The following is a 26,735-nucleotide window of genomic DNA, read 5'->3' on the forward strand; positions in this document are numbered from 1 at the left end:
CCCATTCAGTCACACACAAGCATTGAAAGACACATGAAAACAAGACCCAGGCACTCCAGCAGACAGAAGGTGTAAAAATAACCACCAGAGCAGGTTGCACATATCAGATATTTCATGTACCAAGAAGAAACTTGTACATCTTCTTTTCAAGCAAGAGACTTCACTCTTTCAAAATCCCACTGGGACTTTGGGCAAAGATTTTCACAGCTCAGATTTGAGAGATCAGGACTTTCAACAGATAACAAGCAACTCCTATGGCAACAGACAGCTTTTCACCAGATTTTGGGGTTGTTGTCAGTGGCGGCACAGGATTGCCAGAGGATGGCTTGGCGGTGAGACTGGAGAAACACAATAATAATCAAGCAAAACTTTTGCCTTTAGCTTAAAACAGGGCAGAAGCCACTGTTTTAGTTACTTACACATTGCTGTATAACAGCAAACTCTTGTTATCTCATTTTCCATGGGACAGGACCTTAGTAAGTTTCCCCTATGTCAAGGTCTCTGAGGAGGCTGCAGTCCAGCTGTCAGGTGGGGCTGTGATCTCAACTGAAGGCTCCAAGAGGGGTGGAGTGGGAATTCACTTCCCAGCTCACTCAGAAAGTTGTTGGCAGCCAATAGACCTCACACGTGACACCTGTCTAGGGGCTGCCACGTGATGTGGTGGCTGGCTTCCTGAGAGGGTGTGAAGACAGAAGCCACAGTCTTTTTGATCTGATCTGTGTTGACATGTCATCCCTTCTCCTGTATTCTGTTCATTAGGAGGCAGTTAGTAAGTCCAGCCCACACTCAGTGGAAGGGGATCACACAAGGCTGTGGGTACCAGGGCACAGGGACCGTGGGGACATCTCCACTAGTGAGGAGGAAAGAGCTGCTCTAAATATTTCTAGTGGGGTTTCTGAGTTTCCTGAGGTGACACAAAGGCCTGAGCATAGACAATGGAAACAGTGTAAAGATGACTGGGCTGATATGAGGTGTGGGGGCCAGGACGTAGCAAGAAATGAGATGAGTCAGGTAGGGGAGAGTCATATTGGAGTTCTGAGGGCCACACTTTTGAATGTGTCTTCGGTTGGCATAAAAACTTATTTTAGATTTGTGGTGCATAATATCCCAGAGAAGACAAGCATTATCGACCATGAGCACAGGTAAGTAGTGTCCATAAAATGATGTAAGAAGCAATGATGCCAGAAGGGATTGGCAAAATCAGCTGTGTGGTGGAGAAAGAAGCAATGGCACCTGATAATGTGTGTGTAGGCATGTGTATTTGTCCATGCGTGTAGAAGGAGAAGGGAGGGGGAGAGAGATTTAATACCTAGTTCATGCTGGGTGTTGAGGTGTTCAAAGAAACTCCAGTAAACATGACCCCTCTCTCCCCTGCTCCCACGTTCTGAAATGTTGAGAAATAAAAGAATAAAATGGAGGCTAAAATAACATCCTTCTCTTACTAGAGCTAGTTGGAAGACACAGTTTAGTGTGGCAGGCCAAGGAGCCTGCAGGTGGATTCCGGAGTTAACTGGACTCAGGCACCCAGAAATCCCACCCTGCCAGCAGCCTTTCTCCCATGAGGAAAAAGGCAGGGCTGATAGAACATAGCTAGTCATTGTTCCCCAAATCACTGATTAGAAAAACCCCCACTTGCCCAGGGATGAGGTGAACCACATGGGGACAGAGGCCAATAATGAAGCTGCCTTCACTGTAGGAGAAGTGATGACCCCACCCCAGCACATGGTGCGAGGCTGTCCACCCTGATGGCTGTCATCCTCCACAGACACGGGGACCAAGACTGCACAGCCAGTGGAGTGCTGGTAACTCCAGAACCCAGGCTGACATTTATTTGAAAAACAAACTGAAAGTCTTCCTTAACAGCAAGCTGCACAGTGGCCTTCCTGGGCCCCAGTGTAATGGCTGAGCTGTGAACAGGACGTGCAAACAGAAAAATGGGGACCGAGTGGGGGCAAGGCGGGAATAAAAGAGCACACACTTTCATCCCCAGCCTGTCAGGCTGCTTCCTCAGCCGCATCTCCCTGAATTCTCACACCACTAGGGGAATTGGTGATCCTCGACTCTTGAGAGCTAAAGCAATGGCACCAAAGTCACACAGACAGAAACTGGGGTGTGTGTCTAAGCCCGCATCCCTTGGGTACCTCCTTCTATCTCAGACCTCTTTGTAACATACCTGGCAAGACTCTGATGATGCTCTTGCGCCTGGGAGATGCTCCAAAAAGAGAGACAAGGAAAGTGGCCAGGGTTGCTCAGGAGATGCCTGGCGTGAGGACATGAGGCCCCAGCATCGCCAGTGGCCCGCAAAGACCCCCATGTCAGGGCCCATGCCATGGAGCTCAGGGGAACACTGAGAGGGTCACCTTCTACTTAATGTCACCCTCTCCTGTTAAATCACCTGTCCCCAGGGAGTGCACACTCAGCTGGAGCTTGCCCATGCGTCCTGCACACTAGAGGTAACTCCGGTGTTATGGGCCTACCTTCCCTGACTTTAGGGGCGCTATCATCCCTGAGAGGATATCCTGAATACATGCGGGGGCAAACAAGGGAAAAGGAAATGAATCCCTTTGTCTGAAAAGCAATGACATTAGAGAAATGATAGCTGCAATAACCAAATTAAGAGAGAGTGCTCACCACTTTGAAACAACCAGGCCTGCTACTTGGAGGAATTCACCAGAAGGCTCAATAGGAGGCAAATACCATATGATTTCACTTATATGTGGAATCTAATGAGCAGATGACCAAAATAGGCCCAGAGGCATGGATACAGGGAACAGACTGACACACCTCAGAGGGGACGAATGTGAGGGGACTGGAAGAGATCAGCCAAAAACATATATGCACATATGCATAGCCCATGGACACAGACAACAATGTGGTGAAGGCCTTGGTGGGGGTGGGGGTTGGGTGGAGGAGGGCAAATGGTGGACATCTGTAATAGTGTCAACAATTAGAAAAGAAAAAATAATAATAGAGTACATTATAAAATTATAAAAAGAAACGACCGATAATCGGGGAGGGGGGAGGAAAAGAGGCAGGTTTGAGGAGGGGTGTTAATGATGCGATGAGGGTTTTCCCTTTCGGACAATCGCTTCTTCCAGAAAAGCACCCTGAGATTATGCCATCAACTGGTGAGTTTTAGAAGCACCTAAATTTTCATTCCACAGAATGGCAGCCCTGCCATACAGTGCAGTTTATCCTAGTACCTGCTTCTTCAGTTCTTTTTTAATGTACAAAATATTTGTTATTGAACTGCTAAGAGTTGATATTCTCCATGTCCGAAAAACTTGGGAACCACAGCCCATGCAGCTTCCAAAAACCTCAAGGAAGGTGTCTAAATATTTATCACTGACTTAGTGAAATTCTGTATGGACAGAATTTGCTTGAATTTAGACATTCTTAAAAATAGGGAGCTTTGTCTTCATATTCTGGATACTTACTTTTCTTAAACTTTTTGTTATGGAAATTTTCAAACAAACGTAAGAACACGGAGATTTGTATAAGGGTCTCCCACATATTTGTCACCTGGCTTGCACAAGTAACACCACTGGGTAACCCCATTCCTTCTACATCCCACTCCTCCAGGACTCCTTCAAAACAGTCCCCAATGTCACCTCACCCATGAAACTTCAGTATCATTTCTAAGAGATAAGGGTGCCCCCCTTTCCAAACGTAATTATAATAGGAGTACCACTGCCATAAAGGAACAGCTCTTGCACATCATCTAATAGCCACTGGGTGGTCACCTTTCCTGGATTCTCTCACAAATGCCTTTTACTGTATGGCTTCTTCTGATCAGGATCTAAACAAGGTCCAAGCGTGGCACTTGGGTGACGTGTCTTTCTGGCTGTGTTAATCTACAATCACTCCAGCCTGTTCTCCTTTTCCCTTGCTGCATGGAGGAAATTGTGAAATGTCTTGCTGTGACGCCTTCATCCCAGCTAGCATTAGCTAATGCCTAAAGATAAATGTACATTCGTGGCACGGCTTTTGCTTTTGACAGGGGATAGACTTTCACACTTCAAAGTCTTGATGATTATGGATTTGGGGCAGGCCAATAAGATTGCTTTGATTTTCCTTTGTACCATGGTTCTGACAAAGCTCAGACCAGTGTGGCCATTCTCTTGTGGTCACTCGGGCTTACATTGTTGGTCTTTAGCTCTTAGTTTCTTTGCATCAACCTTTACAAATTACCGGAGTTCAGCTATTGAGTGTTAACATTTTATGCATCTTAAGCCATCCATTTTGTCACATCTTAACATCTGCGAAATTGGTTGCATATTAAAATCAATGGTGATAGTTTAACAGGTGTCATTCTTCTTTCCTATGTGGTTCATAAAATGATGTCACATCTCCCAAAGAAGTTTTGTATTTGGTTAAAGGTACTAGTTTATTTAAACAAGGGAAAACAAAGGCCCCTCCCTGTGGAACTTCTACTCTTCCCTCCAAACAGTGGGCAGGACAACACTCTGAGGGAGGTTGACCAGTCAGGGTTTGAATAGAGACCCATAAGCCATTCTGAATCTTCAGGACGGAAGTGCTATCATACAGAACCAGAAGCTTAACCAGCTGCTGGAAGACAGGGGGCCAAGGGTAGAGGAGTTTCCAGAGATACAGAAATGCAAGGGTTCCAGGGAATCTCTTGCACTGGCTTCAGCTTCCCTCATGACTGAAGTGGGTGAATCTCACGACAACCCCCAGAGGCCTGGCAAAACCCACATCTGCTTTCTGCTGATGCCCATAGGCCTGTCCTGAGCAGCCAGTGGTGGAAAATTACCTTTCTCCCCTCACCACTTGTGGTAGAATTGAACCCACCCTACCGTAAGGGAGAGTGGGAAACGCTGCTTCCAGGCTGTGTGTCTCTAAGCACAGGGGACAACTTAGAAGGGCTGGGGTAGTCCCAAGTGTCACTACCACCCAGGGCGTTGGAACACATCAGTCAATCCATACATTAAATGTCAAGGAGCTTAACGTCTCTCATCTTATATAAATCTAACATGCAACGCGCTCAGTGTGCTCTCCATGGATAGACTTCTGTGCCTGATGGAGTATGACCCTCCATTCCAACATCAAGGGACTTGAGCAGCCCAGGCCTGCCTGGGCAGGTGGAGTGGGGAGACCAAAGGTGGAGTGGGGCCTACAGAGGCCATAACCCTTCCTTGGTTGCCTCCTTGCCTCTGAGGGGTTAATTTCCCAAACAAATGGGCTTAATTAAGCTCTTAGTTCTTCAGCTGAAGAGCAGGCCACAGAATGACTGAAAGAAATATCATGACACTCACCACTCACAGTCACCGGGAGCTGATGCACATTCTGTATCATAAGTAGCCCAAGGCTCTCCTTTCTGTGAATGTGGAGTCACCTCTATGAGTTCTAGCAGCTTGAGGGGAGGAGTGGGGCCCCGTATGTATTAAGGATATCCTCTCAGGGATGATAGAACCCCTAAAGCCAGGGAAGGGAGGCCTATAACACCAGAGTTGCCTCTAGTGTGTGGAACACCTGGGCAAGCTGCAGCTGAGTCACACTCACTGGGGACAGGTGCTCTCAAAGCTCAATTCCATGAAGCTGCTGGACATGAGGGGGCAGGTCAGAAAGGAGTGGAAATAACACTGTCCACTGTGCATTCCGGAGGTGGGCCCTGGTTTGCGTGTTTTCTTCCCTAGAGCTCCCCTCCCCCATTCCCTGGATCAGCCGCAGAGGACTTATAGATAAGCAAGTCCCAGCATCATACGTAGAAACAGTCTCCGAAATGTAAACACACTTCATCTCCTCAGCCAACTGTGAGTACAATCCCTTCTGCAGCTTGAAAAAGCAGTGCTTTTCCTCCCAATTGCATTGATTGTTCCCAGTTGTGATGGTGAATTTTTAATTTCTAATACCACAGGAGGGCATGGATTTTTCATGCTTACAGAGGGGCCAGCTTCAGAAGTCTGGGACATCCTTCTCTAGAACATGTCCTTTAAGACACTCCAACCACCCAAAATCACACAGATGAAAGCAAATGCCTGATGTGCCCAGATGCTGCTGGCTACAGCATGTCCAGGGATGGACTTAAAGGCAAAACTAGAGGAAAGATTATTTTAAAAGCCTGGCAAGTTCATATGATCTCATCTGTAAGAGGAATCTAATGAACAAAATAGAACCCAGGCATGGAAACATTGAACAGACTGAAAATAACCAGAAAAGAGGAGGGGATAATGGTGGAAAGAAGGGGAAGGGACTAGACAAAGAACATGTATGAGTGACCCATGGACATGGACAACAGTGTGGGAACTGACTGTGGGAGCAGGCCGTGGGATGGGTGGAGGAGGGCAAAGGGGGAAAACTGGGACAACTGGAATAGAATGACGATAAAAAATAGTTTTAAAAAAGACCATCAAAACTCACTAACACGTTTCTGGTCAAGATGGTGGCATAGCAGACATGGCTTGCCACTTCACACAACCACATCAACGTTACAACTAAAATATAGAAACACCATTACTCAGGACCATCAGAAATAGGGTTAAATGAAGTCTGACAACTACAGAATTAAAGAAACAACACGTATCCAGACTGGTAGGAGGAGCGCAAATGCAGGACAGACTGGTCCTTCACCCACGTGTGGTGGATGAAAATTCGGGAGGGATAGCTCGGGAACGAGTCGTCCTAGCCCCACACCACGCCCCCCAGCCCAGGGTTCCAGTGCCAGGAGGATAAGTCCCCATAACTTCTGGCAGCAAAAACCAGTGGGGATTGAGTCAGTGGAAGAAACTTCTGGAGCCCCAAGCAGTTCCTCTTAAAGAACACACATACACGGACTCACCTACTCAGACACACTCCCTCTGAGCTCCACCACCAGGGTAGCAGCTTGAAAAGCACCAGTGGTGTACAGGGACGAACTGAAGTGTCTGGCATCAAGATGAGCAGAGGCCGTTGTCCCTTTTGCAAACCCTCCCCCACAGAGGCAGCAGGCCGGTGCCATATCTGAGACTCCATCAACCTGGCTAACACTGTTTGACCTGCCTTGGAGATCCCAAGACTCCGCCCCATGCAATTTACAGGCCCACCCAAGCTGCTTTTCTATACAAATGACTGATCTTGGCTCCTGCTTCACAACTTCCTAAATCCTCTCAAACAAACAACAGCTGGCCTCAGTGAGTTCCAGGCCCCACACTAGCAGCAGCCAGCCTAAATTCACAGTTTGGCTTCACCTGGTAATCTCCAATCCCAGCACAAGTAGCAGTTATCTCAGATTGCTTTACAGCTCAGGCATGGTGTCCTCGGGCAAAACACAGATGGGGGCTGACCTTGGCTTGCACTACCTGGAAATCCCAGGGCCTGTGCACACAGTGGAGAGCTGCAGACCACAAAGGAGCCCACCACCTGCCCTTGCACAGCTTATCCTCCAGGGAGGGTGCAGGTTGGTGGCCAATTCTTGCAGCTGACTGGTCTGGGTAAATCCCTCCCATTGACCTTCCAACAGCAACCAAGGCTCAACTACAAGAGAAGGGTGTACTCAGCCCACATGAAGGGAGTACCTCAAGTACCCAGCTTGGGTGATAGGGGAGGCTGTGCCTCTGGGCCCTACAGGACACCTACTACTACATTAGGCCATGTTACCAAGACACAGAGTCAAAGCAGCTCTACCTAGTACATTGAAACAAACACAGGGAGGCTGCCAAAATGAGGAGACAAAGAAACGGGGCCCAAATGAAGAACAGATCAAAACTCCACAAAAAGAGCTAAACAAAACGGAGATGAGCAATCTATCAGATGCAGAGCTTAAAACACTGGTTATAAGGATGCTCAAGAAACTTAGTGAGGACCTCAACAGCATAAAAAAGATCCACTCAGAAACGAAGGATACACTAATTGAAATAAAGAACCATTTACAGGCAAACAACACTAGGCTGGATGAAGCCGAGAATCAAATCTATGATTTGGAACATAAGGAAGCAAAAAACCACCCATCAGAACAAAAAGAATAAAAAAGAAATGAGGACAGTATAAACAGCCTCTGGGACTTCAAGAGGTCAAACATTCACATCATAGGGGTGCCAAAAGAACAAGAGGAAATTGGAAACTTGAAAAAAAAAAATAATGAAAACTTCCCTAATTTGGTGAAGGAAATAGACATGCAAGTCCAGGAAGCACAGAGACCTCCAAGCAAGATGGATGCAAAGAGGCCCACTCCAAGACACATCATAATTATAATACCAAAGGTGAAAGATAATGAGAATATCTTAAAAGCAGAAAAAGAAGTTAGTTCCCTACAGGGGAGTACGCATAAGACTGTCACTGGATTTCTCAAGAGAAACTTTGCAGGCTACAAGGGATTGGCAAGAAATATTCAAAGTCAGGAAAAGCAGGGACCTACACCCAAGATTGCTCTACCCAGCAGAGATATCATTTAGAATCAAAGGGCAGGTAAAGAACTTCCCAGATAAGAAAAAACTAAAGGAGTTCATTGTCACCAAACCATTAGTATATGAAATGTTGAAGGGACTTCTTTAAGATCAAAACTATGCATAATAAAATGGTAAAAAATACGAATCTATCAACAATTGAATCTAAAAAACAAACTAAGCAAAGAACAGAGACAGAATCATGGATACAGAGAGCATTTTGATGGTTGCCTGATGGGAGGGGGTGTGGGGGAATTGGTGAAGAGGTGAGGGGATTAAGTATGAGTAGTTACAGAATAGCCATGGGGCCCTGGCTGGTATGGCTTAGTGGTTGAGTGCCAGCCTGCAAATCAAGGGGTCACTGGTTTGATTCCCAGTCTAGGGCACATGCCTGTGTTTCAGGCCAGGTCTCCAGTGGGGGGCGCATGGCAGGCAACCACACATTGATGGTTCTCTCCCTCTCTTTCTCCCTCCCTTCCCCTCTATAATAAATAAATAAATAAGTAAATAAAGTCTTTCTAAAAACAGCCACGGGGATGTAAAACACAACATAGGAGATGGAGTAGCCAAAGAACTTATAGGCATGACCCATGGACATGAACAATGTGGGGGGATTGCCTGAGGGAGTGGAGGGTGCTGGGGTAGATAAAGGGAGAAAAATCAGGACAACTATAATAGCATAATCAATAAAAATACAATTTAAAAAATGACACAGACTTTTTAATGGGAAAATACTCGTAACAAAAGTGGTAACATTAAAAAAAAAAAGCCTGGCAAGTTCACAGGAGGCTCATATAACATGATATTTTCTACGCTAATAATTTACAAACCCTCAGTGAAGAGCAAGTGGTTCTGAATCACCCAAGTCTCAGACAGCAAATGGCCGCCCCATTCAAGTCACTTGAGCATCATCCCTGGAGCCTGTTATGGCCATGAGTCCTCCACTGCACTATGGGACAGGCTGCTGAGAAGCAACAGCAGGAAGTTGCTGGGTTCCCAGGCACTGAGCAATGGCTCCTGGGGCGGGTGGGCTGAGAGGTCGGATACACAAGGCCACAACCCTGAGCCTCTAAGGCCTTCCCACTGTGTAAGCTGGGAGAGCTGAAGGCAGAAGGGCAGTATGGTTTCTGGCCCTGGTGGCAAAGCAGCAGCCAGAATTGCCAACCAGACGTATGAACTCAGGTGGGACGATATCTGGGGGCACTGGCATTTTCTAGCATGCTCGCTTCATCAACAACATTGCAAGCAATAGTTTTGAGCACAGATAGAGCTCAGTGACTTAACTTCTGACTGTTCCCCTGGGGTCTCGCTGGAGGCCCCCACAAGAGACCAGCCTTTGCTCCTAGGACTCTGTTCACCCATAGAATGAGGTCGTGTTAAAACTCAAGTATTTGGACATATAAAACCACAAACTTACCAGAGCACTTCTTTTTCAATATAACCAACTCATACATAAATGTAACGAGGTAAAAGCAAACCACATACAAGGTTCTGACACTAGTTTTTGCAGATATTTTTAACTTTATTGTATTTTAAAGTCCAAAAACTGTAAAAACATAGTATTTGTATAAACACCTGAGCACTGTTCAACTGGACATATCATCTTTACTCAAACAATTTGAGAGATTAAAGTACGAATTAGAATCTTGTCTTGTAACACAGAGGTAATAACATAGATAAAACCACTCTTTAGATCACAAATGCCTATTAAATAATTGCATTTGTTTACAAATATAAAGGACACTTGGTTCCCTAAAAGGTAAATGTACATTCTGGCCCATGGCAAACAATTATTGGCATTTACAACAAATGGCTAATACAATTAGCACCAATTCTCATAGCTTATAAACATTGTAACAAATGTTATACAATATAACAATGTAATAAATAACAAACAACAATGAAGTGTTTTTCTTGAAATTTCCAGTACTTAAAGTCCAAAATGATAAATTCAAACTAATGTACCTTCCATAGTTTAGTAGACAAAATGGCTCAGAAAGCAAAGTAACTAGAAACATTGCACAGGACTGAGAACTTTCCTGTATGTAAACTCTGAAGAGTGAGCTGAAAGGTACTAGTGATGGGAAATGATGTGCATATTTTTTACAGAGTTCAGACATCTCACTATAGGTTAGTCTTTATCTCTGTATAAGTGCAAAGTATCATTTTAAATTAAAAAAAAATTACTTGTGTGTAAACTTCACATTTAGAATAAAACATTAACATGAATATGCATATTTTAAGAGTTTGGACATAGGCACCTTCAGAGAGAGACATATGAACTACAAATGGCTAAATATCAGAGCTTAAACAAAATATATTAAAAGTTTTAAAACAGCATGTATTTAATAGAAAAGCATATAGCCAGACTCGCCCAAAATATCCTTGTAGTGTAAGAGCTATTGCAGAAGTGTCAAATTCATTTTCACTGGGGGCCCCATCAGCCTCACAGTTGCCTTCAAAGGGCCAAGTGTAATCTTAGAACTGTATAAATGTGACTATAACAGTTAAGTGAGAGCTAGGTGCTGCCGCAGGGTAGAAATAAGGTGCCGGGCCAGATAAAACAAGGTGGAGGGCTGGATTCGGCCCATGGGCTTTGTGTTTGCCACCTGTGATTTTTTTGCATAAAACCACCATTCCATCTATCTAATAATTTATTAAAAAAACTGGTTAACACTTTAGAAACCTTATAAGGTTACTTTTTCTTTAACTGGGAATAAATAAACAAACAGAAATAATAACAAAAGGAAACTTAAGTTACACAGTTATTCTCTTTCTGGAAACTGGTAGAACGTGAGAACACTGCTATTACAGACATACAATATTTGAGAAAGAGATGATATCTGCAATTATATTTTTGAATTTTAAACTTCTCACAGATTTTATGAGAGAACTTCTCAATCCCTAATACTTTTTCTCTTTGGGATTTAGCTGTTTTGGTTCTATACATAAACGTCAACCAAAGTCAAAGGTATTTCTCTGTTTCTTATATGAAGTAAAAATGACAAAATGGCAACAATAAAGATTATAGCAGAAACTGCCCTTTTGAATATGCTAATAACAACACACTAAATGGTTCCTAAAGAAGTAAGTAGACTGGACTGTAACGTAGCTCTGTGATTCTGGATGTAACACGCTTTTAGAGGAACCTTCTACAACACAAATATTTCTAAGGGCAGTAAAATGATGTTACAGCAAGATAGCATTGTTCTCCCCAGAATTAGGTCCAATCTACATCTACAGAAACGTTTTCTCAAATGTCGACGATGCATTTTTCTTCTTTAAGCTTTTCAATGTAGTGGCACAACTTCAGAGCTGTCCCAAGCTTTAGCCCCATATACTTCATCATAACATCACTGTGGAGTAACAGCATAGCTTTCCCATCAATTTCCTACAAAGAAGAAAATTACAATAATTAATAATCTTTTCACATTTTATCAAATTAGTCACTTCTTTATACATAAGAATACGTAACATCAATTAGAAGGCAGCTCATTCCAGATATATATTCTCTGAATATGCACCTGCTTGATGAAAACTACTTAAGATATAATTTTTATAGCTGACGCATCATTTGATAATTAGTAAATTTACTTCAAATTTTAAGAGAAAGGAAATTTAACCTAGTATTGTAAAAATGTCCTTAGTGTCAAACTACCTAATTTTAGATACTGTATGTAGAATAAAATCCTATGTTGAACAACAACAAAAAAGAATAAAAAGAATAAAATCCTACATAGCTATAACAAAAAGAATAAAAACTACGAATGGTAGAAATGGACTTCAGACGGTCATTAACTTTCTTAGAAAGGTGGGGAATATGAGCACATCAGCATCAATGCAAACTGTAAATGTGCTATACAGGGTTGTGTTCATGGTGAAGGCTCATCAGTTGTCTGAAGCTAAAAAGATGCTAAAATTACTGATTTTTGTACCATATCTAGAAGGGTGTATCAGATACGTGGCCACTAATTTTATCCATTATCAAAAACTGAAAGAATATGACTTGATAGATACAGGTATCCTCCTTAAAATCTTTATTATATTAATTAAACAACTGATGCTGCTGGGGCATATAATTTGGTTTTCATGAGATTTGGTTTAAAAATAAAAATTTACTGAATCATGTATGTGTATCACCAACTGAAACCATCTGAAATCCCATACAGTACTGCCTTTGTTAGGCACCTTCCATACTTTTTCTACTAAGTAAAACTGGGAAGTTAAAGAAATTAGAACTTATAAAAGTGGAGCCCAGGATGTCATTTTGTAAATGGCATGAGAGTATCAGCATCCCAAACCCTCAATAACCATGTAAGGTTAACAGAACTAAGCAAATGGGATCAGCTGCTGGATTCATCAAGCATCATGACAAGAACTGTCGTAGCTGTTGTTACAAAGGAGAAGACACCTGAGAGTGAATGACCAGGTTGAATCATCTTCTCTTGAGAACTTGAAGACTTCTAGTATTTTAGGTACTTGGGTAACCATTTAAAGCACAGATCAAGGCTCTACCACTTATGGATCTAACTTTGAGCAAAGTAAACTTTCTCACATAAGGAAAAATCAGTTGATAGGGTTCCCCCATCCACACTAATCAGCATCCAACTGAAGAAGCCTGCACAGAGGTCATTCAAAGGCAGGAAAACCAGATCAAAAGATACGTTACATGTTCCCTGAAGAGGTCAGCGAGGGGGAGGAGTGTATGAGGATCTACTTCTTTCAGAAACAGGATCACTTCCTCTACGGACCAATCTGCAGGGTCTGCATAGTAAGGGTATTGTAGTACACCTGGGTCATTTCCAACTGATGAACTTGTAGCTTCAAAGGGGGAAAAAGATAAATTATATTGGATTAGCAAAAAGGTCATTTGTTTGCTTCTGTAAGATGGCTCTAGTAGCACTTAGTTGTTTTTAACGTCATTCAAAACAATTTTGTTACATTGTATCGTGACAGCTATCTTATCAGCATGAATTTAAAAAACATCGAAATTGGTGAATTTTTCTGTAGCCATTTTAATACTGAAGATGGAAAATAAGTGACATTTTCAGCATTTTATGCTTTATTATTTCAAAAAGGTAAAAATGCAACCAGAACACACACTAACAAAGATTTGTTCAGTGTATGGAGGTGCTGTGACTGATCAAAGTGTCAAAAGTGGTTTGTGAAGTTTCATGCTGGAGATTTCTCACTAGACAATGCTCTGCAGTTGGGTAGACCAGCTGAAGTTGATAGTGATCAAATTGAGACATTAATTGAGAACAATCAACATTATACCATGTGGGAGACAGCTGACATACTCAAAATATCCATAATCAATAAAGTTATTGGTGAAAATGAAAAATGTCTTTTTAATGGAAAAAACCATACAGATTTTTTGGCTAACCCAACACTTGACCTGATCATTATTCCAAAAGAAGAGATGTTACTTAAGTAGGGAGTGTTGGTCTCATTCCTGGAACCACTTGTTAAGTAGCCCAGCAAGGACCCAGGACTCCCAAGTGTAAAATCCAGTAAAAGCTTACATGAAGATGGCGTGAGGATGGGTACCCACGAATGTCTCATCTGACTGCCCACAAACAAGAAAAGCAGCTTCAGAAGTTACCAGGAAGCTTCAAACATCATAAAACAGACTGAACCACCCAAGGTCTCTTTGGCCACAAACACAGCAAAAGATCTGTTACTTGGGTTAATTAGGTCAATCTAAGCTAATCTATTACTCTCTAAGTATTTCAGTGAATTTCTCTCAATCTCTCTCCTCTTGGTCTCTGTGTAGATTAGGTTTATTTTACTAGCTAAATACAATGGAAATTCCCCAAATTTAATTTTATAATTGCTTAAATTTATTCACTTTAATCAATGAATTTCAAAAACCTATTATCTTTGAGACCCAAATTAGTTCTTTACTGACTCTTTCCAATGTATTTATTCATTATGGATACTTTAAGCATCATTTTACTCTTTTAAATTCCTGTGTCTTTTAAATTTCTGTCTAAATTACCTGAATTTTGAGGAAAACAAGATTATAATCTGCTTAGCTAGGCCAGAAGTAACTTTAACATTATATTCAACAACTCCTTTGAGTTTAAGTACACAGTAATACCTATTCTGATTAAAGGTTTATATGTTGAAAAAATTAAGACATAAAACAACCGAAGTGCTCATACCTCAAAGTTTTAGCTGTGATGTTCACTAAGTTGTGCTGAAATTTCTCTGTCTAGACAACTATTCATTTTCCAACTACAGCACTCAACTCTATAGTCTGTGACAACAGAAGCAGTTTTATAAATCCCTAGGAAGATTTGTTTCTCTAACTAAGGACCATCAACACAATTTTAATCATTCTTGTGTGTGAATTAGCCAAAGGTGTACCTTTTCTTTCCTATCATCTGGGCTCTGGCCATTTCAGGAAAATTTTGAATATTTACTCAGGAAAAGGGTAAAGAAAAACAAAAGATTAAAAAGCTCACAATGGTATCATTATAATATTAATGGAGAAGAGGCATGTCAGCTGATTAGTGCTATGTCATATAACAGATACTTAATAAATGTTAAGTTATTATTATGAATATCACCCAAAATCAGTCCTCAAAATACAAAACAAATAGTTTCCCCTAGCTTGCACGAAGGATGTTGAGGAATATAGGTTAAATAGTAATATGTGTTGTTTCACACTCACCAAAGTCAGGTGGCATGCAGAGAGATGAGGCAGTATGGCCAAGGCTCTCATTTTGCAGCAAGGGTGGGTAAGCCATCATATCACGGTTGTGTGCTGCACTGTATCTGCCTTGGCCCAGCATGGCTGCAGGTATTGGTGTGGAAGCTGACATAACATTGGTGGTGCTGTGAGACCCTGGGCTGCCAAAGCGGGGCATGGAAGAGGAGCCCTGCACTAGATCACTGGGTGTGTAACCTGACGGATATGATGGAGAATAGGCACGAAATGTTGGACTCTGGCTAAGGCGTATGTTTTGGCCCTCATAGAATGAACGGTGATCCTGAGTAAGGGAATCCTGTGAGTGAGAGTATGTTCCCAAAGGGCTATCCTGGTAATCTGTTGGTCTTCTCACTGGTACAGTTGGGCTGTAACTGTGACTACGAGACAATGAAAGGGGATAAAGCCTTTCAGACTCATTATCAGGCTCATCAGGCATAGCAGGCTCATCAGGCACAGCAGGCTCATCAGGCACAACAGGCTCATCAGGCACAACAGGCTCATCAGGCACAGCAGGCTCATCAGGCACATCCTTCTTCGTTTTCTGCAATTTCACCCTTCTAGAAAGCAGGTGAGTATAATGTTTGTATGCATATCCAAGAGGCTTCTGAAATGACACAAACCAACCAAGAGTGAACAAAAAAGGAAAGTAGTAAACACATCAATATTTATTATCCATGCAACATTGCTTGCTATTATTAAAGATTAATATTCTATTCAATTATATGGTTTTTATTCCTCTTCAACCCTACCTTTTAATTGCATTTTATACATTATGGATACAAATATAAAAATACCCATTGTCAATACATTTCTCAAACCTAAGCTTCAGCATTCTTCCTAGAGGTTTAGTCTCTCATCTACTGCTACAAGTATGGATCACACAATCCCACAGCCTTATTACTTCTCTCTCACTTTTAACTGACAGGCATCTTCAGAAACCAGAGGTTTATTATAGTTGTGAAAATATTTTTATGACACTTACGCGATTTTCCCAGATTAATTTTGCACGAAAACGGTAAATTCTTGAAACCTTTACATTCATGACATCAAATTTCTTATCCAGGTTTTCAACAGTATCCTGGATGACCTATTAATAATATAATCTATTAGCAGGTTCTACATCAAAAGAAATGTAACATATAAGAAAATACCACTAAGCCAATTTTAACTGCTAGGAACAAAGAAAGTTCTCATGCCATAAGAAATGTCTTGCTTGCCACCTTGATGCCTGGCTGTTGGTGACAGAGAGCCCAGCTGGCTGACCACAAGGAGCCCCAACCTCCAATGCAAACTACTCCATGTCATACAGGCATTTGGAGAAGCTTTAATTCTGGAAAATATGTGTACCACAATTCCTATAACCCATCATATTCCTAATGGAGTCATTTTACATCAAGAAAGGTACTACTTTAGGAAATAAATGTTCAAATCTGCTGAAAATCCAAAGAACCTCTTTCCATATGATGACAACATGAACTAAAAGGCAGTGAACATTCCACTCTGGGAAGAATAGTGAGCCAGATATATCAGATGTAACTTCTGGCTTCAAAGCATTTAAAAATCATAAAATCAACAATTAATGCCATAAAATCTTTGAGTACATATCCCCTATATGCCAATCAGGTATGTGACTGAATTCTTGAAATACAGAGAAATTTCATTCAGGCAAAAGAAGACACTTAAATAATAGGCCAGAACCATTTCCTCATTCTCTCATCCCAATAAATATTTACTGAAGGCATATCACCTGTCAGAACTACTTTGCTAGATGCTGGAAACATGGATGGTAAGAAAACAAAAATCCCAACCAGCTCCTGTCCTAAGGAACTCCTATTCTAGCGGGAGAGAGACGAGTGAAGAGAAGATTTCAATAGAGAAAGTAATTAGCAACCTGGAGCAGTGTTTCTCAAAGTATGGATTTGTGGACCAGTAGCATCAACACTAGCTCACTGGAAACACAAAATCTCCTACCCCAGACCGAATGAATTGGGAACTCAGAGTGTGGGCAGCATCTGTGTTTTCACAAGCCCTCCAGGTGATTCTGATGCCCCATCAAGTGTGAGGACCAGTGATGGACCTACAGCACTGAATAGCGCAGACTCTAGGACAGGGGTGTCAAACTCATTTTCACCGGGGTCCACATCAGCCTCACAGTTGCCTTCAAAGGGCCGAATGTAATTTTAGGACTGTACAAATGTAACTACTCCTTAACAGTTAAGTGAGTGCTCGGCACTGCCACTGGGTAGAAACAAGGTGCTGAGCCAGATAAAACAAGGTGGAGGGCCGGATTCGGCCTGCGGGCCTTGTGTTTGCCACCTGTGCTCCAGGGGAAGGAGCTTGGATTTAAGTATTAGAGTTCTGCCACTTACTACCTCTGTGACCTTAGTCAAGTTACTTGACTTTCTCTGTGTTTCAATTTCCTCGTGTAGAGGTGTAGAGAATTGGGATGAAAATCCCTGAGTTCTCTTGAGGACAAAGCAAGGTGCTATGGCATTACGTTCATACTAACATAATAGCAATACTACACGATGACTGGTCCAATAGTGCTCATCATCTATTAATATGAATATTATTATTATGACTATCATGGCACAGGTAAGAACAGGAGGCTAAGTGTACGCAAAGACCTAACGGAGGTTGGCAGATCTTTTCAGAGAAGCAAATGTCTACGCTGAGAATTAAGACAAGAAGGTGTTCATTAGGTAAAGATGCATGGAAGGGCATACAGGGCAGAACAGTATTCAAAAATACTCAGACAAAACAGGAAGTCAGGTGTTTCAAAATGAACATAACTGACATTCAAAGAGCTGGGTTATTAAGGGAAAGAGAGAGGAAGGATGACAGTGGGAGAGGGCTGGGAGGCTAAAAGAAGTGATTTTTTCTTAAGATTTTATTTATTTATTTTTAGAGAGAGGGGAAGGGAAGGAGAAAGAAGGATTGAAACATCAATGTGTGGTTGCCTCTCACGTGCCCTATACTGGGGACCTGGCTTGCAACCCAGGCATGTGCCCTGACTGGGAATTGAACCAGTGACCCACGCTCAATCCACTGAGCTACACCAGCCAGGGCACAAGTGATTTTTTTAAAACCACGAGAGAACATGCTGAGAGTGATAGACACAGAGGCTGAAGATCCAGGAGAGAGAGGGATGACGCATGAAGGGAGGAGTCTGAGCACAGGGAAAAAGAGGGTGAGATGCAGAAGCTAGCGGAGGTGTTGGCCTTACAGAGGGAAACACCAGAAGAATGTATCCCAGGGGAGTCTGTTGGCTGTGGGGAGAAGATTTCTGCCTCTGCCCCTCCCCCCCCATTTTCTCCATTAAACAAGAGGCGAGGATGGAGGTGCCTGGAGGACATGGGAGAGGGTGCTGACTACAGACCAGACAGCTGACAGGTTCCAGCAGAAGTCCTCCCCTCTGCTTTCCAGCATGGACAAGGCTGGGGTAGAGGATGAGGGCAAGGATAAAAAAGAAAAGATGAAAGTGCTGCACCATGCCTTCTAGACTGGTAAGGGAAGAAGTTGAAGAAAGGAGAGAGCTAACACACTAGGGGACAGACTGGATCCCTCATGGGGCCTGAGCATGTCTTATCCGAGATGCTACATCCCACCACACCCTGCACAATTGCTCAGAAGGTCCTGGCAGAGCAGTGTGTACCTACGTGGTCTTGGATGCTTAGGTAAGGCAGGCTAGGGATAGCCCTGCTCAGAATGAGAACCCTCTCCCTCCCTCTATGGCCCACCCTCTGCACATCTTCCCCTGAGGACTTGATGTGTCCTCTTTAAGCATTCCACTTGTTCTCAGTAATAATAATGATCAAGGCTCATATAAACATTATTTACTTTTCAAAGTATGCTAGCTCACTTTATTAAAGACACTTGATCCCTTAAGAAACACTGATTTTTTAAAATAAATGTTCATTACCTCTAGGGTATGCAGCCCACAAAATCCTTGATAATTACATATTTCTATCTACCTCTACCAACATGTTAATTTTTACAAAATCCCCTCAAAAATGATCTAAGATGTACTCTTTTAAAAACAGTGGTTGGCTGCCATTTTGTTTCAATTGAGGTATCTTCATATGCATTTAGATAACATACTAAATTTCATCCAAATCAGTTAATTTACTTTGAAAATTTTGTAGGGAAAATTAATTAAATACTGAATAATCGAGATGAAAGAGACATAACTACATTAGATCAGTTAAGGGCTTAAAAAAAAAAGCTATAAAATCTACATATTGCTACTTTGAAATTTTCACCCAGAGATGCTATTCAAACTAAAAATTGTTAGAAATTATCACAATGGGGTGACAACCATACATAATTTAATACAGCGAAATTTCAATTAATTGTATATTTTATATGAAATAAAGAGAATTTCAGCTTAGTATTTTAGAAAACTACATTTGACAGACAGAACTTTTGTACCTGGCAACGACTCAGGACATCCATAATTGCTTTTCGTTGCTCGTCGGAGGATGTGTCAGACTGAACACTTTGCTGCTAAGATTTTAAATGTTAAGTATTAATGGTTTACTTCTGTAAGAACCAAACTGAACATAGAATAAAAACACTTTATATTTATTTAAATTGTTTTTACTTTAACCAACTTTTCAGTTTCAGAAATTTTCATCTAAAGCAGAGATGAAATAAAATTATTATAATAGAAATGATAACTGCTAATTAAGAGAAAGGTAAGAATTTATTACATCAGAACGATCTACATTTAGAATTTTGTACTGAAAATGAGTATTGCTCTCAATTTCCTACTACATAAGGAAAAGAGGGAAGTAAAATGGTTAAAAGCTCATTGTCTAGTGAAAGGAGCCAAACAAATTCATGACAGAGTAATATTTTCTTGAGTGGTTTAGAGGCACTCTATCATATATAGAGAATTTAAATATTTTCCTTTAAAATGGTTAAATGTTACTAATTTGGCAAATAGCAATTAATATTACTTACGTTTACATATGCAGGGTTTGGTTCATATGCATAAAGAGTCTCGTTCTCATCATCACCAGAACGTATGCGAGTTTTTATCTAAGGAAGATTTATTAATAAATTAAAAGCAAGCATGAAAGGAACTCACAAAAAAATTTAGGATTTCAATTTCAATTTCAAGAAACTCCAAAAGTCTACCTGTGGTATTAAAGGATGTTTGTTCATTATAAATAAATACTATTACTACAAAAAAAAAGAGTACTTACAAAACTGCTTCATTAACCCAACTACACTTATGACATGTTTTCATCAAGCTTAACCTCTTGTGTACCTAAGGGTAGAAAGTCTAGTCTTCTAGTAATCTGGCACCAAAACTGCTGTAACAGCAAATATTTCTTAACACCTAGAACCATGTTACATGGCTTTTGATTTTTAAACCACCCAACAGTGCCACTCTATGGACAAAATAGGAAACACTTAAGTAACTATTTCTTTTTGTTCTAGTTTTTATGAAACCTTTCTTTTCCTGATTAACAAATATTTGTTTTAACTAACAGCACAAAAGTTAATTATTGCTAGTAAAAAATAATCATAAAAACATCTTAAATTCTAGGTTTTTCTACATAATATTTTACCAAAGCTTTTCTTTTCTTTTTCTTTCTTTTCAGGAGCATTTTTTTTTTAATTAAAAAAAATTTTCGATTACAGTTTACATTCACTATTATTTTCTATTAGTCTCAGGTGTACTGTAGTAGTTTGATAATCATATACTCTACAAAGTGCTCCCCCTGATGTTTCCCATATCCGACTGACACCATACAGTTATTACAATATACTTTAGAGCCCCATGACTATTTTGTCACTACCAATCTGTACTTCTCAATTCATTCGCCTTTTTCTTAATAAATTAATCTCTAAATCACCTTAAAATAATTTTTGGAATGCTTTAAATAAATAGATAGTAAATAACCATTAAACTTCATTTAACAACTCTTTATTCTAAAAATGAATTATGAGCTATAAGAATAATTTTAAAATAAAGATACTTTGAAGCTATGCATATCTGTTTCAAAAGATCTAACAAAAGTAATATGGAATTGGTATAGATTAGTACTTATAAAAATATACCACCTTACTTTTGTATAGTACCTTATGCTGTCCCCAGTGGTTTCACATGATTATGTTAGAAAAAATAACTCTCTGTAGGCAGTTAACATTATCTTTAAAGATGAAAAATGTTAGGACTAACAGAAGTTTTAAAAATTGCCTATACCACTTAGGTGGCAGTAATATCTACATCCATATGTAAGTAATATGTTTTCTGTTAAGCTGAATTATATGTAGCTTAAAAAACTGTATTTTTATTCAACTTCAGGGATCAAGAAACAGAATGTGACAGAATGTAGACTATAACCACTTTAAAAAACTGGTGGATTCTTAAAGTTATAATTACATCAACACTATGACCTAGCAATTCAACTCCTGAGCACTGACCGAAAAGAAATGTTAGTATCTGTTCACAAAAATAACTCATACATGAATGTTCGTAACAGCTTTACAGATCACTGTCAAAACTCATGAACTGTATACTTAGGATCTCTGCATTTCACTGTGTGAAATTAAATTCAATTTAGAAAAGAAATATAACACAATGAAAAGAACAAGGACATTTTTTTTTTCAATTTGAAATACAAACCACATCGACTTCACTGGAGCAGCTAGACATCTTTGTGAAACAGGAGCAACTCCACTTCTCTGAGTTGGGCCTAATTATTTTTAAACTCGTTGGAGGGTTTATTTGGTCACCTAAGACTGGTAAACCTTCTACTCCTGAAAAGCAATGCATAAAAAAGTTACTTTATAAATTACCTTAATAAACTTAGTATGGCTACGTCCTCACAATGCCAACTCAAACTGAATTGGAGTACTGGTTGAATTTTAGAAATTCTCCATTCATGATTTAGAATAAACCTTTTAAACTTAAAGGGCAATATTGCTCATGCATAGGAACAAGAATCAAGATCAAACACACTTCCAAATTGTGAAGTGAACGCTCCACAATTTAAAGGCTACAGAATAAGTACTGAAAACAAGAGGACATGATTCCTAACTGCTTTTGTAAAGGAAGCCCATTAGGCCTCCAAATACGAGTCAGGAGTCTGTTCCAGCTTGGGCCCCAACCAGGGTGTAGATTAGGCAGACCATTCAAGACACTGCCTCCTCATCTGCCAGATGAAAACTGGCTGAGATTATGTCTAAGGCCATTTCAGCTCTAAGAATATGATTGTTTCCATAGTTAAACTTTATATCAAACCCAATGTATATGAAATATAAGCTAAAAATCTTCTAGAATTATGTAGGCTCAGTTATGGTTCTGGGTCATTTAACTTTGCAACTAGAAAAGACACAGAGTACAATACCATCATATTATATCTTGTAGTAGGGATTTGAACCGTAGCTGGCATCATGGTACTGGAAGGGGGGCATTAATGAGAGTGCAAATTCCCTCCATCCATCCTGAGCCAGGGTAGTGATGACAGTCAGGATGAACGGAGAACTCAAGTTAATTCAAGATAAATGCAGGTTAATACTGTGGAAAAATTAAAGTTATAAAATAGATCCAATCTGAGCTGTAACTTCAATCAAGTTTTAGACTACGTGTATTTTTCCTGATTATGAGACTAATACAAGCTATGAACAATGAACAGTGGTGTTCTTGACACAGGAAGATTATATAGCAATGAGAATAAATTAACTATTGCTACACACAAACAGGACAAATCACACAACGGTAAAATTGAGTAAAAGCCAGATACTAAAGAGAATATAGCGTATGATGCAATTGATCTAAAGCTCAAACACAGGCAAAAGCAATCAATAGTGGAAGAATTTCTAAACTATACTTTTAGATATGCCACAGTCACTTTAACAAGTTTCCCACCATGCAGATAGCCATAATTCATTTAACACGTCCCTATTAATGGATGTTCAAGTCACTTGTGTAGTTTTGTTCTTGCACTGCAGAGCAATCTCATACCTCTGCTTAAAATCTCACACAATGAGAACAGTGAGTTAAAGTTTCCAACGCTAATAGTATTTTATACTCTCACTGTATTTCTAACAATTTTGTTTTATAGATTTAGATATACAAATTTTCATTAAATACAGTTTCACTATAGAAAATCTGGAATATAACACAAGGTACAGATAATAGTATCTAAAGTATATTTTACTGTTTACCCTGCCAGGCAATGTTCTAAGCACTAGATGTGTTAACTCATTTAGTATTCCTGACAACCCTTGAGGGCAGGCTTTAGAATTATTCCCATTTTCCTTAAAGGAAATCTGAGGCAAAGAAAGTTTAAATAATTTACCTAACTATCATAGCTAGTTAAGACTGGAGCTGGACTGCACCACATTACATGCTTCACATACTCTTCATCATTTAAATCATATGGAATCCCTTCTATAACAATAAAAATATAAAATCCAAACTCCTATTAAGGCCTACAAGGTCCTTACAAAGCAGTCAGAAGCCTCCACACCTCTCAGGAGGTCACCTCTTAACCACTTGCCCCCGGGGCTCTAACCCTAAAATGTCGACTATCTGGCCTTTTGTAGACAAAGTTTGCCAACCACTGTTAGAGACCCTTACAACCAGACAATCCCCTCCTGGAAAATTATAATGCTGCAAAAACTTGGCTATAGCTAAACCAGAAGCAGCAAGCATTGAGTCTACCACTCAGTTTTTACCTCTGTGGCCCATTCACAAATCAACACCAATCTTGCACTCTGAACCTCTTACTCCTGTTATGCCCTCTGCCCAAATATCCTGCCATCTCTCCACCTGGGAAAACCTATTCAATTTCATGGCTTAATTCAAGTACCATCTCCACAAAGCAAAGAGCTATGTTACCACATCTGGAAGTAACACTGCTTTCCCCAGTACAGAGCACTTATACTTCAATACTTTTAAGGCAATTGTCCTACACTGGGTAGTTACATGAGAGGCAATTTCAAATACCATTAAGTCCTTAGACCTTGGCTTTGGGTCCAAGGTCCTCCACTTACTGTGTGACTTTGGACAATTTACTTAATGTCTCTGTACTTTTTTTAAAAAAAACCCTGTGAAATAGGGATAATAGTTCCAACTTCATAAAGTTATGAGAATTAAAAGAATTAAGTGTCAAGTGCTTAGAACAATGATTGGCATAGCAAGGGTACCGCTGTTGGCTACTACTACTTTATTACCTGGGTATTCACAACATCCTCCCAGAAGAACTATTCATCATGGAGCACATGTGCAACAAATCCTTGGGGTCATAATATATAAATCTGAGTCATTTTGCGCCTGGACACTGCAGATACAGCAACCATTTCTTCTAAACAAATTTGAAATACTAGGGCATAGTACAAAGAGCTGGGCTTTAAGAAATACTCAAATCTAAAAACAAATTGCAAAATTTGCTATTTTACTTTAGGCAGGTATTTAATCTCTCTGTGCCTCAATTTCTTAGCCTGTATAGTTGGAATATCTACTTCACAGGGCTGTGAAGACCAAATGACACAGTTAAGCACCCAGCATCATGTCTGGTTCATAGCAGGCACAGTATAAACTTTCCATTTTGCTTCTTCCCACAAAATAAATAATTAAAGTTTGTGCAACATTTTCTTAGAGCCCAATCATGCTAGATTTGGCAAAATTAATATACTTCGTTAAATTCAAAATCCTGCAAAATGAGTTTACATAAAATGAATTTCATTCATATTTTACCATAGAAAATCTAAATTCTTGATAACGTACGAACGAAAAGCCATCTGGTTTTTATAAAATATTTTTAGACATCAAGGACAAATGGACAAAACCAAGGGGGAGGGTGGAAGCAAGGGAGGGAGGTGGGTTTGGATGGGGTAGGGGGGGTGGGGAGAAAATGCAGACAACTGTAATTGAACAATAAAATAATTTTTAAAAAGATATTTTTAGACATTAAAAACATTTCAAAGACATTTTTCAAGTCATTTGAAGATTCTGCTCCCAAGGCACAAGGCATTCACTTGCCATCAACTTATCAGAATGGTGAAGGTTGAAAACGGCCTTTCACCCGAAAACAAGCTGAAGGAATACACAGCAAAACAGGGCAGATTACGCCAGGCCACTCCAAGGTTGTTTTTTGTTTTTTTGGTTTTTTTTTAACAACAAAACTGTGTGTTAACACACTGAACAATCACTTTCTAAAATTCCTATCAGGTCTTGCAAAAGTAGCACTTCTGTCCATACGAAAACTCCACAGACTACAAAATAAGCCAGATTGGGGACAGTGTTACCCAAAACGTGTTACACTGCCTGGCACTGAAAAGAGCCTATACCCTTGCTTTATAAAAGCAGAAAAGCTGCCTGGAAAAATCACGATTTATAAACATTATACCAGTTTCAAACCCTGTAGCAGTCCTAATTCCGCGAGAGCAGGGTAGGGAGGGAAGGAAGCGATCCTGAAAAGACTAAGTTATCAAACGACCGTGCTCAACCTGGGTCTTTATTTTCTTTCTCCTCGTTTACGTTATTAACGATAAAACAGCGAGGCTACACTATCTTCGATCAAACGCATTTACCATCAAAGCCTCGAAAACAACATCGCAATCTCAAGAGATATAACATATCCGCTATTTTATCACTCAAACTCGAAACTATATATGCATATAAGAGACAGAGACTTAAGAATCTTGGTCATCCTCGCCGCCCACCCACCTCTGCCAAGGAAGAAAAAAAACGATGAGAAAAGATCGACTCGTCCCCCAAAGTCAGCACGAACTACTCAACAAATGGCCAAAACGCAAAAGTTCAAAAGCGCGGGCATCCGCGAGAGGTGGTGCGAACTGCCGGGACCCGGCGGGATCCGGCGGCACCCGGCGGCACCCGGCGGGACCCGGCGGCACCCGGCGAAACTAGCCACACTCACTCGCCGCCCCCCATCCCGCAGCGCTGCTGAAGTTTAACTGTATATTTGTGATTCCAGAAAAAATTTTCCTCTCAGGCAAATCCTCTCACCCACCCCACTCTACTACCCGGAGTTCGTCAGACATTAAAATCACTCAACTACTTCTTGCCCACAGACACGACAAGAAAATTCAAGGAAAGGGAAAAATGCCGCTGGAAAAACCTTTTCAAATCCCGTCACACCGGCCTCCAGGAGACGTGGGAACCGGCTGCCGGCCGACCGTCTGCCTCAGCGTCCACGGCGAACGCCCTCTCGATCACTCGAGATCACACCGGAAGTTGAGCAGATGACGTGACGTCAGGCCCGGGCGCCTCACGCAAGCTAGGGACCTACGCACGATCCGGGGACCACCGCTGCATAAAGCTACTTAGCAATCCCGAGGACGCATGCGCAGCCCTTGGGGCGCAGGATGTTGCTAGGGAGACTTTGCTTCCCTACTGCGCAGCGCCAAGGCCTGCATCCCACGTTTCCGTTCGCAGAGGCTGGTGGGATAGGAATCCGGTGCTAGTCCGCAGGCGCGATCCTGCAATACTGAAAGGGGGTTTTGGGGATGTGAAGGGGTCCCAGCGCGTGCACGTGCACGCGCACGTGACAGCTTCCGCGGCTGAGAAGATTCCAGCAGGTGGCTCACGTGGGTGTGGCGTTTAGGCGCTTGGCCTCTCCACTGACACTGATTGGTTGTTTGAAGCTTTCTGT

The 26,735-nt window shown here is 41.0% G+C and overlaps 1 protein-coding gene across 7 annotated transcripts; it reads right to left on the bottom strand.

Annotated features, from left to right (window-relative positions):
* Window positions 1-9,893: 9,893 nt before the first annotated feature.
* On the bottom strand, window positions 9,894-26,381 carry SCML1 (Scm polycomb group protein like 1). Of its 7 annotated transcripts, none has more exons than XM_053917394.1 (8): window positions 26,202-26,381; window positions 21,740-21,873; window positions 20,065-20,142; window positions 19,531-19,605; window positions 16,082-16,186; window positions 15,061-15,703; window positions 13,051-13,202; window positions 9,894-11,772 (listed from the first exon to the last, which is right to left on the bottom strand). In XM_053917394.1, the coding sequence occupies exons 2-8, from the start codon at window positions 21,767-21,769 to the stop codon at window positions 11,635-11,637; spliced, it is 1,221 nt and encodes a 406-aa protein (XP_053773369.1). In that variant the 5' UTR covers window positions 21,770-21,873; window positions 26,202-26,381; the 3' UTR covers window positions 9,894-11,634. The 7 variants fall into 7 exon arrangements, with proteins under 7 accessions (XP_053773369.1, XP_053773367.1, XP_053773366.1 ...); XM_053917392.1 differs by having other exon boundaries at window positions 21,740-24,356; XM_053917391.1 differs by having other exon boundaries at window positions 21,740-24,401.
* Between the last annotated feature and the right edge of the window lie 354 nt (window positions 26,382-26,735).

The sequence above is a fragment of the Desmodus rotundus genome, chromosome X (assembly GCF_022682495.2).
Source record: "Desmodus rotundus isolate HL8 chromosome X, HLdesRot8A.1, whole genome shotgun sequence".
In the NCBI taxonomy this organism is placed as follows: Eukaryota; Metazoa; Chordata; class Mammalia; order Chiroptera; family Phyllostomidae; genus Desmodus; species Desmodus rotundus.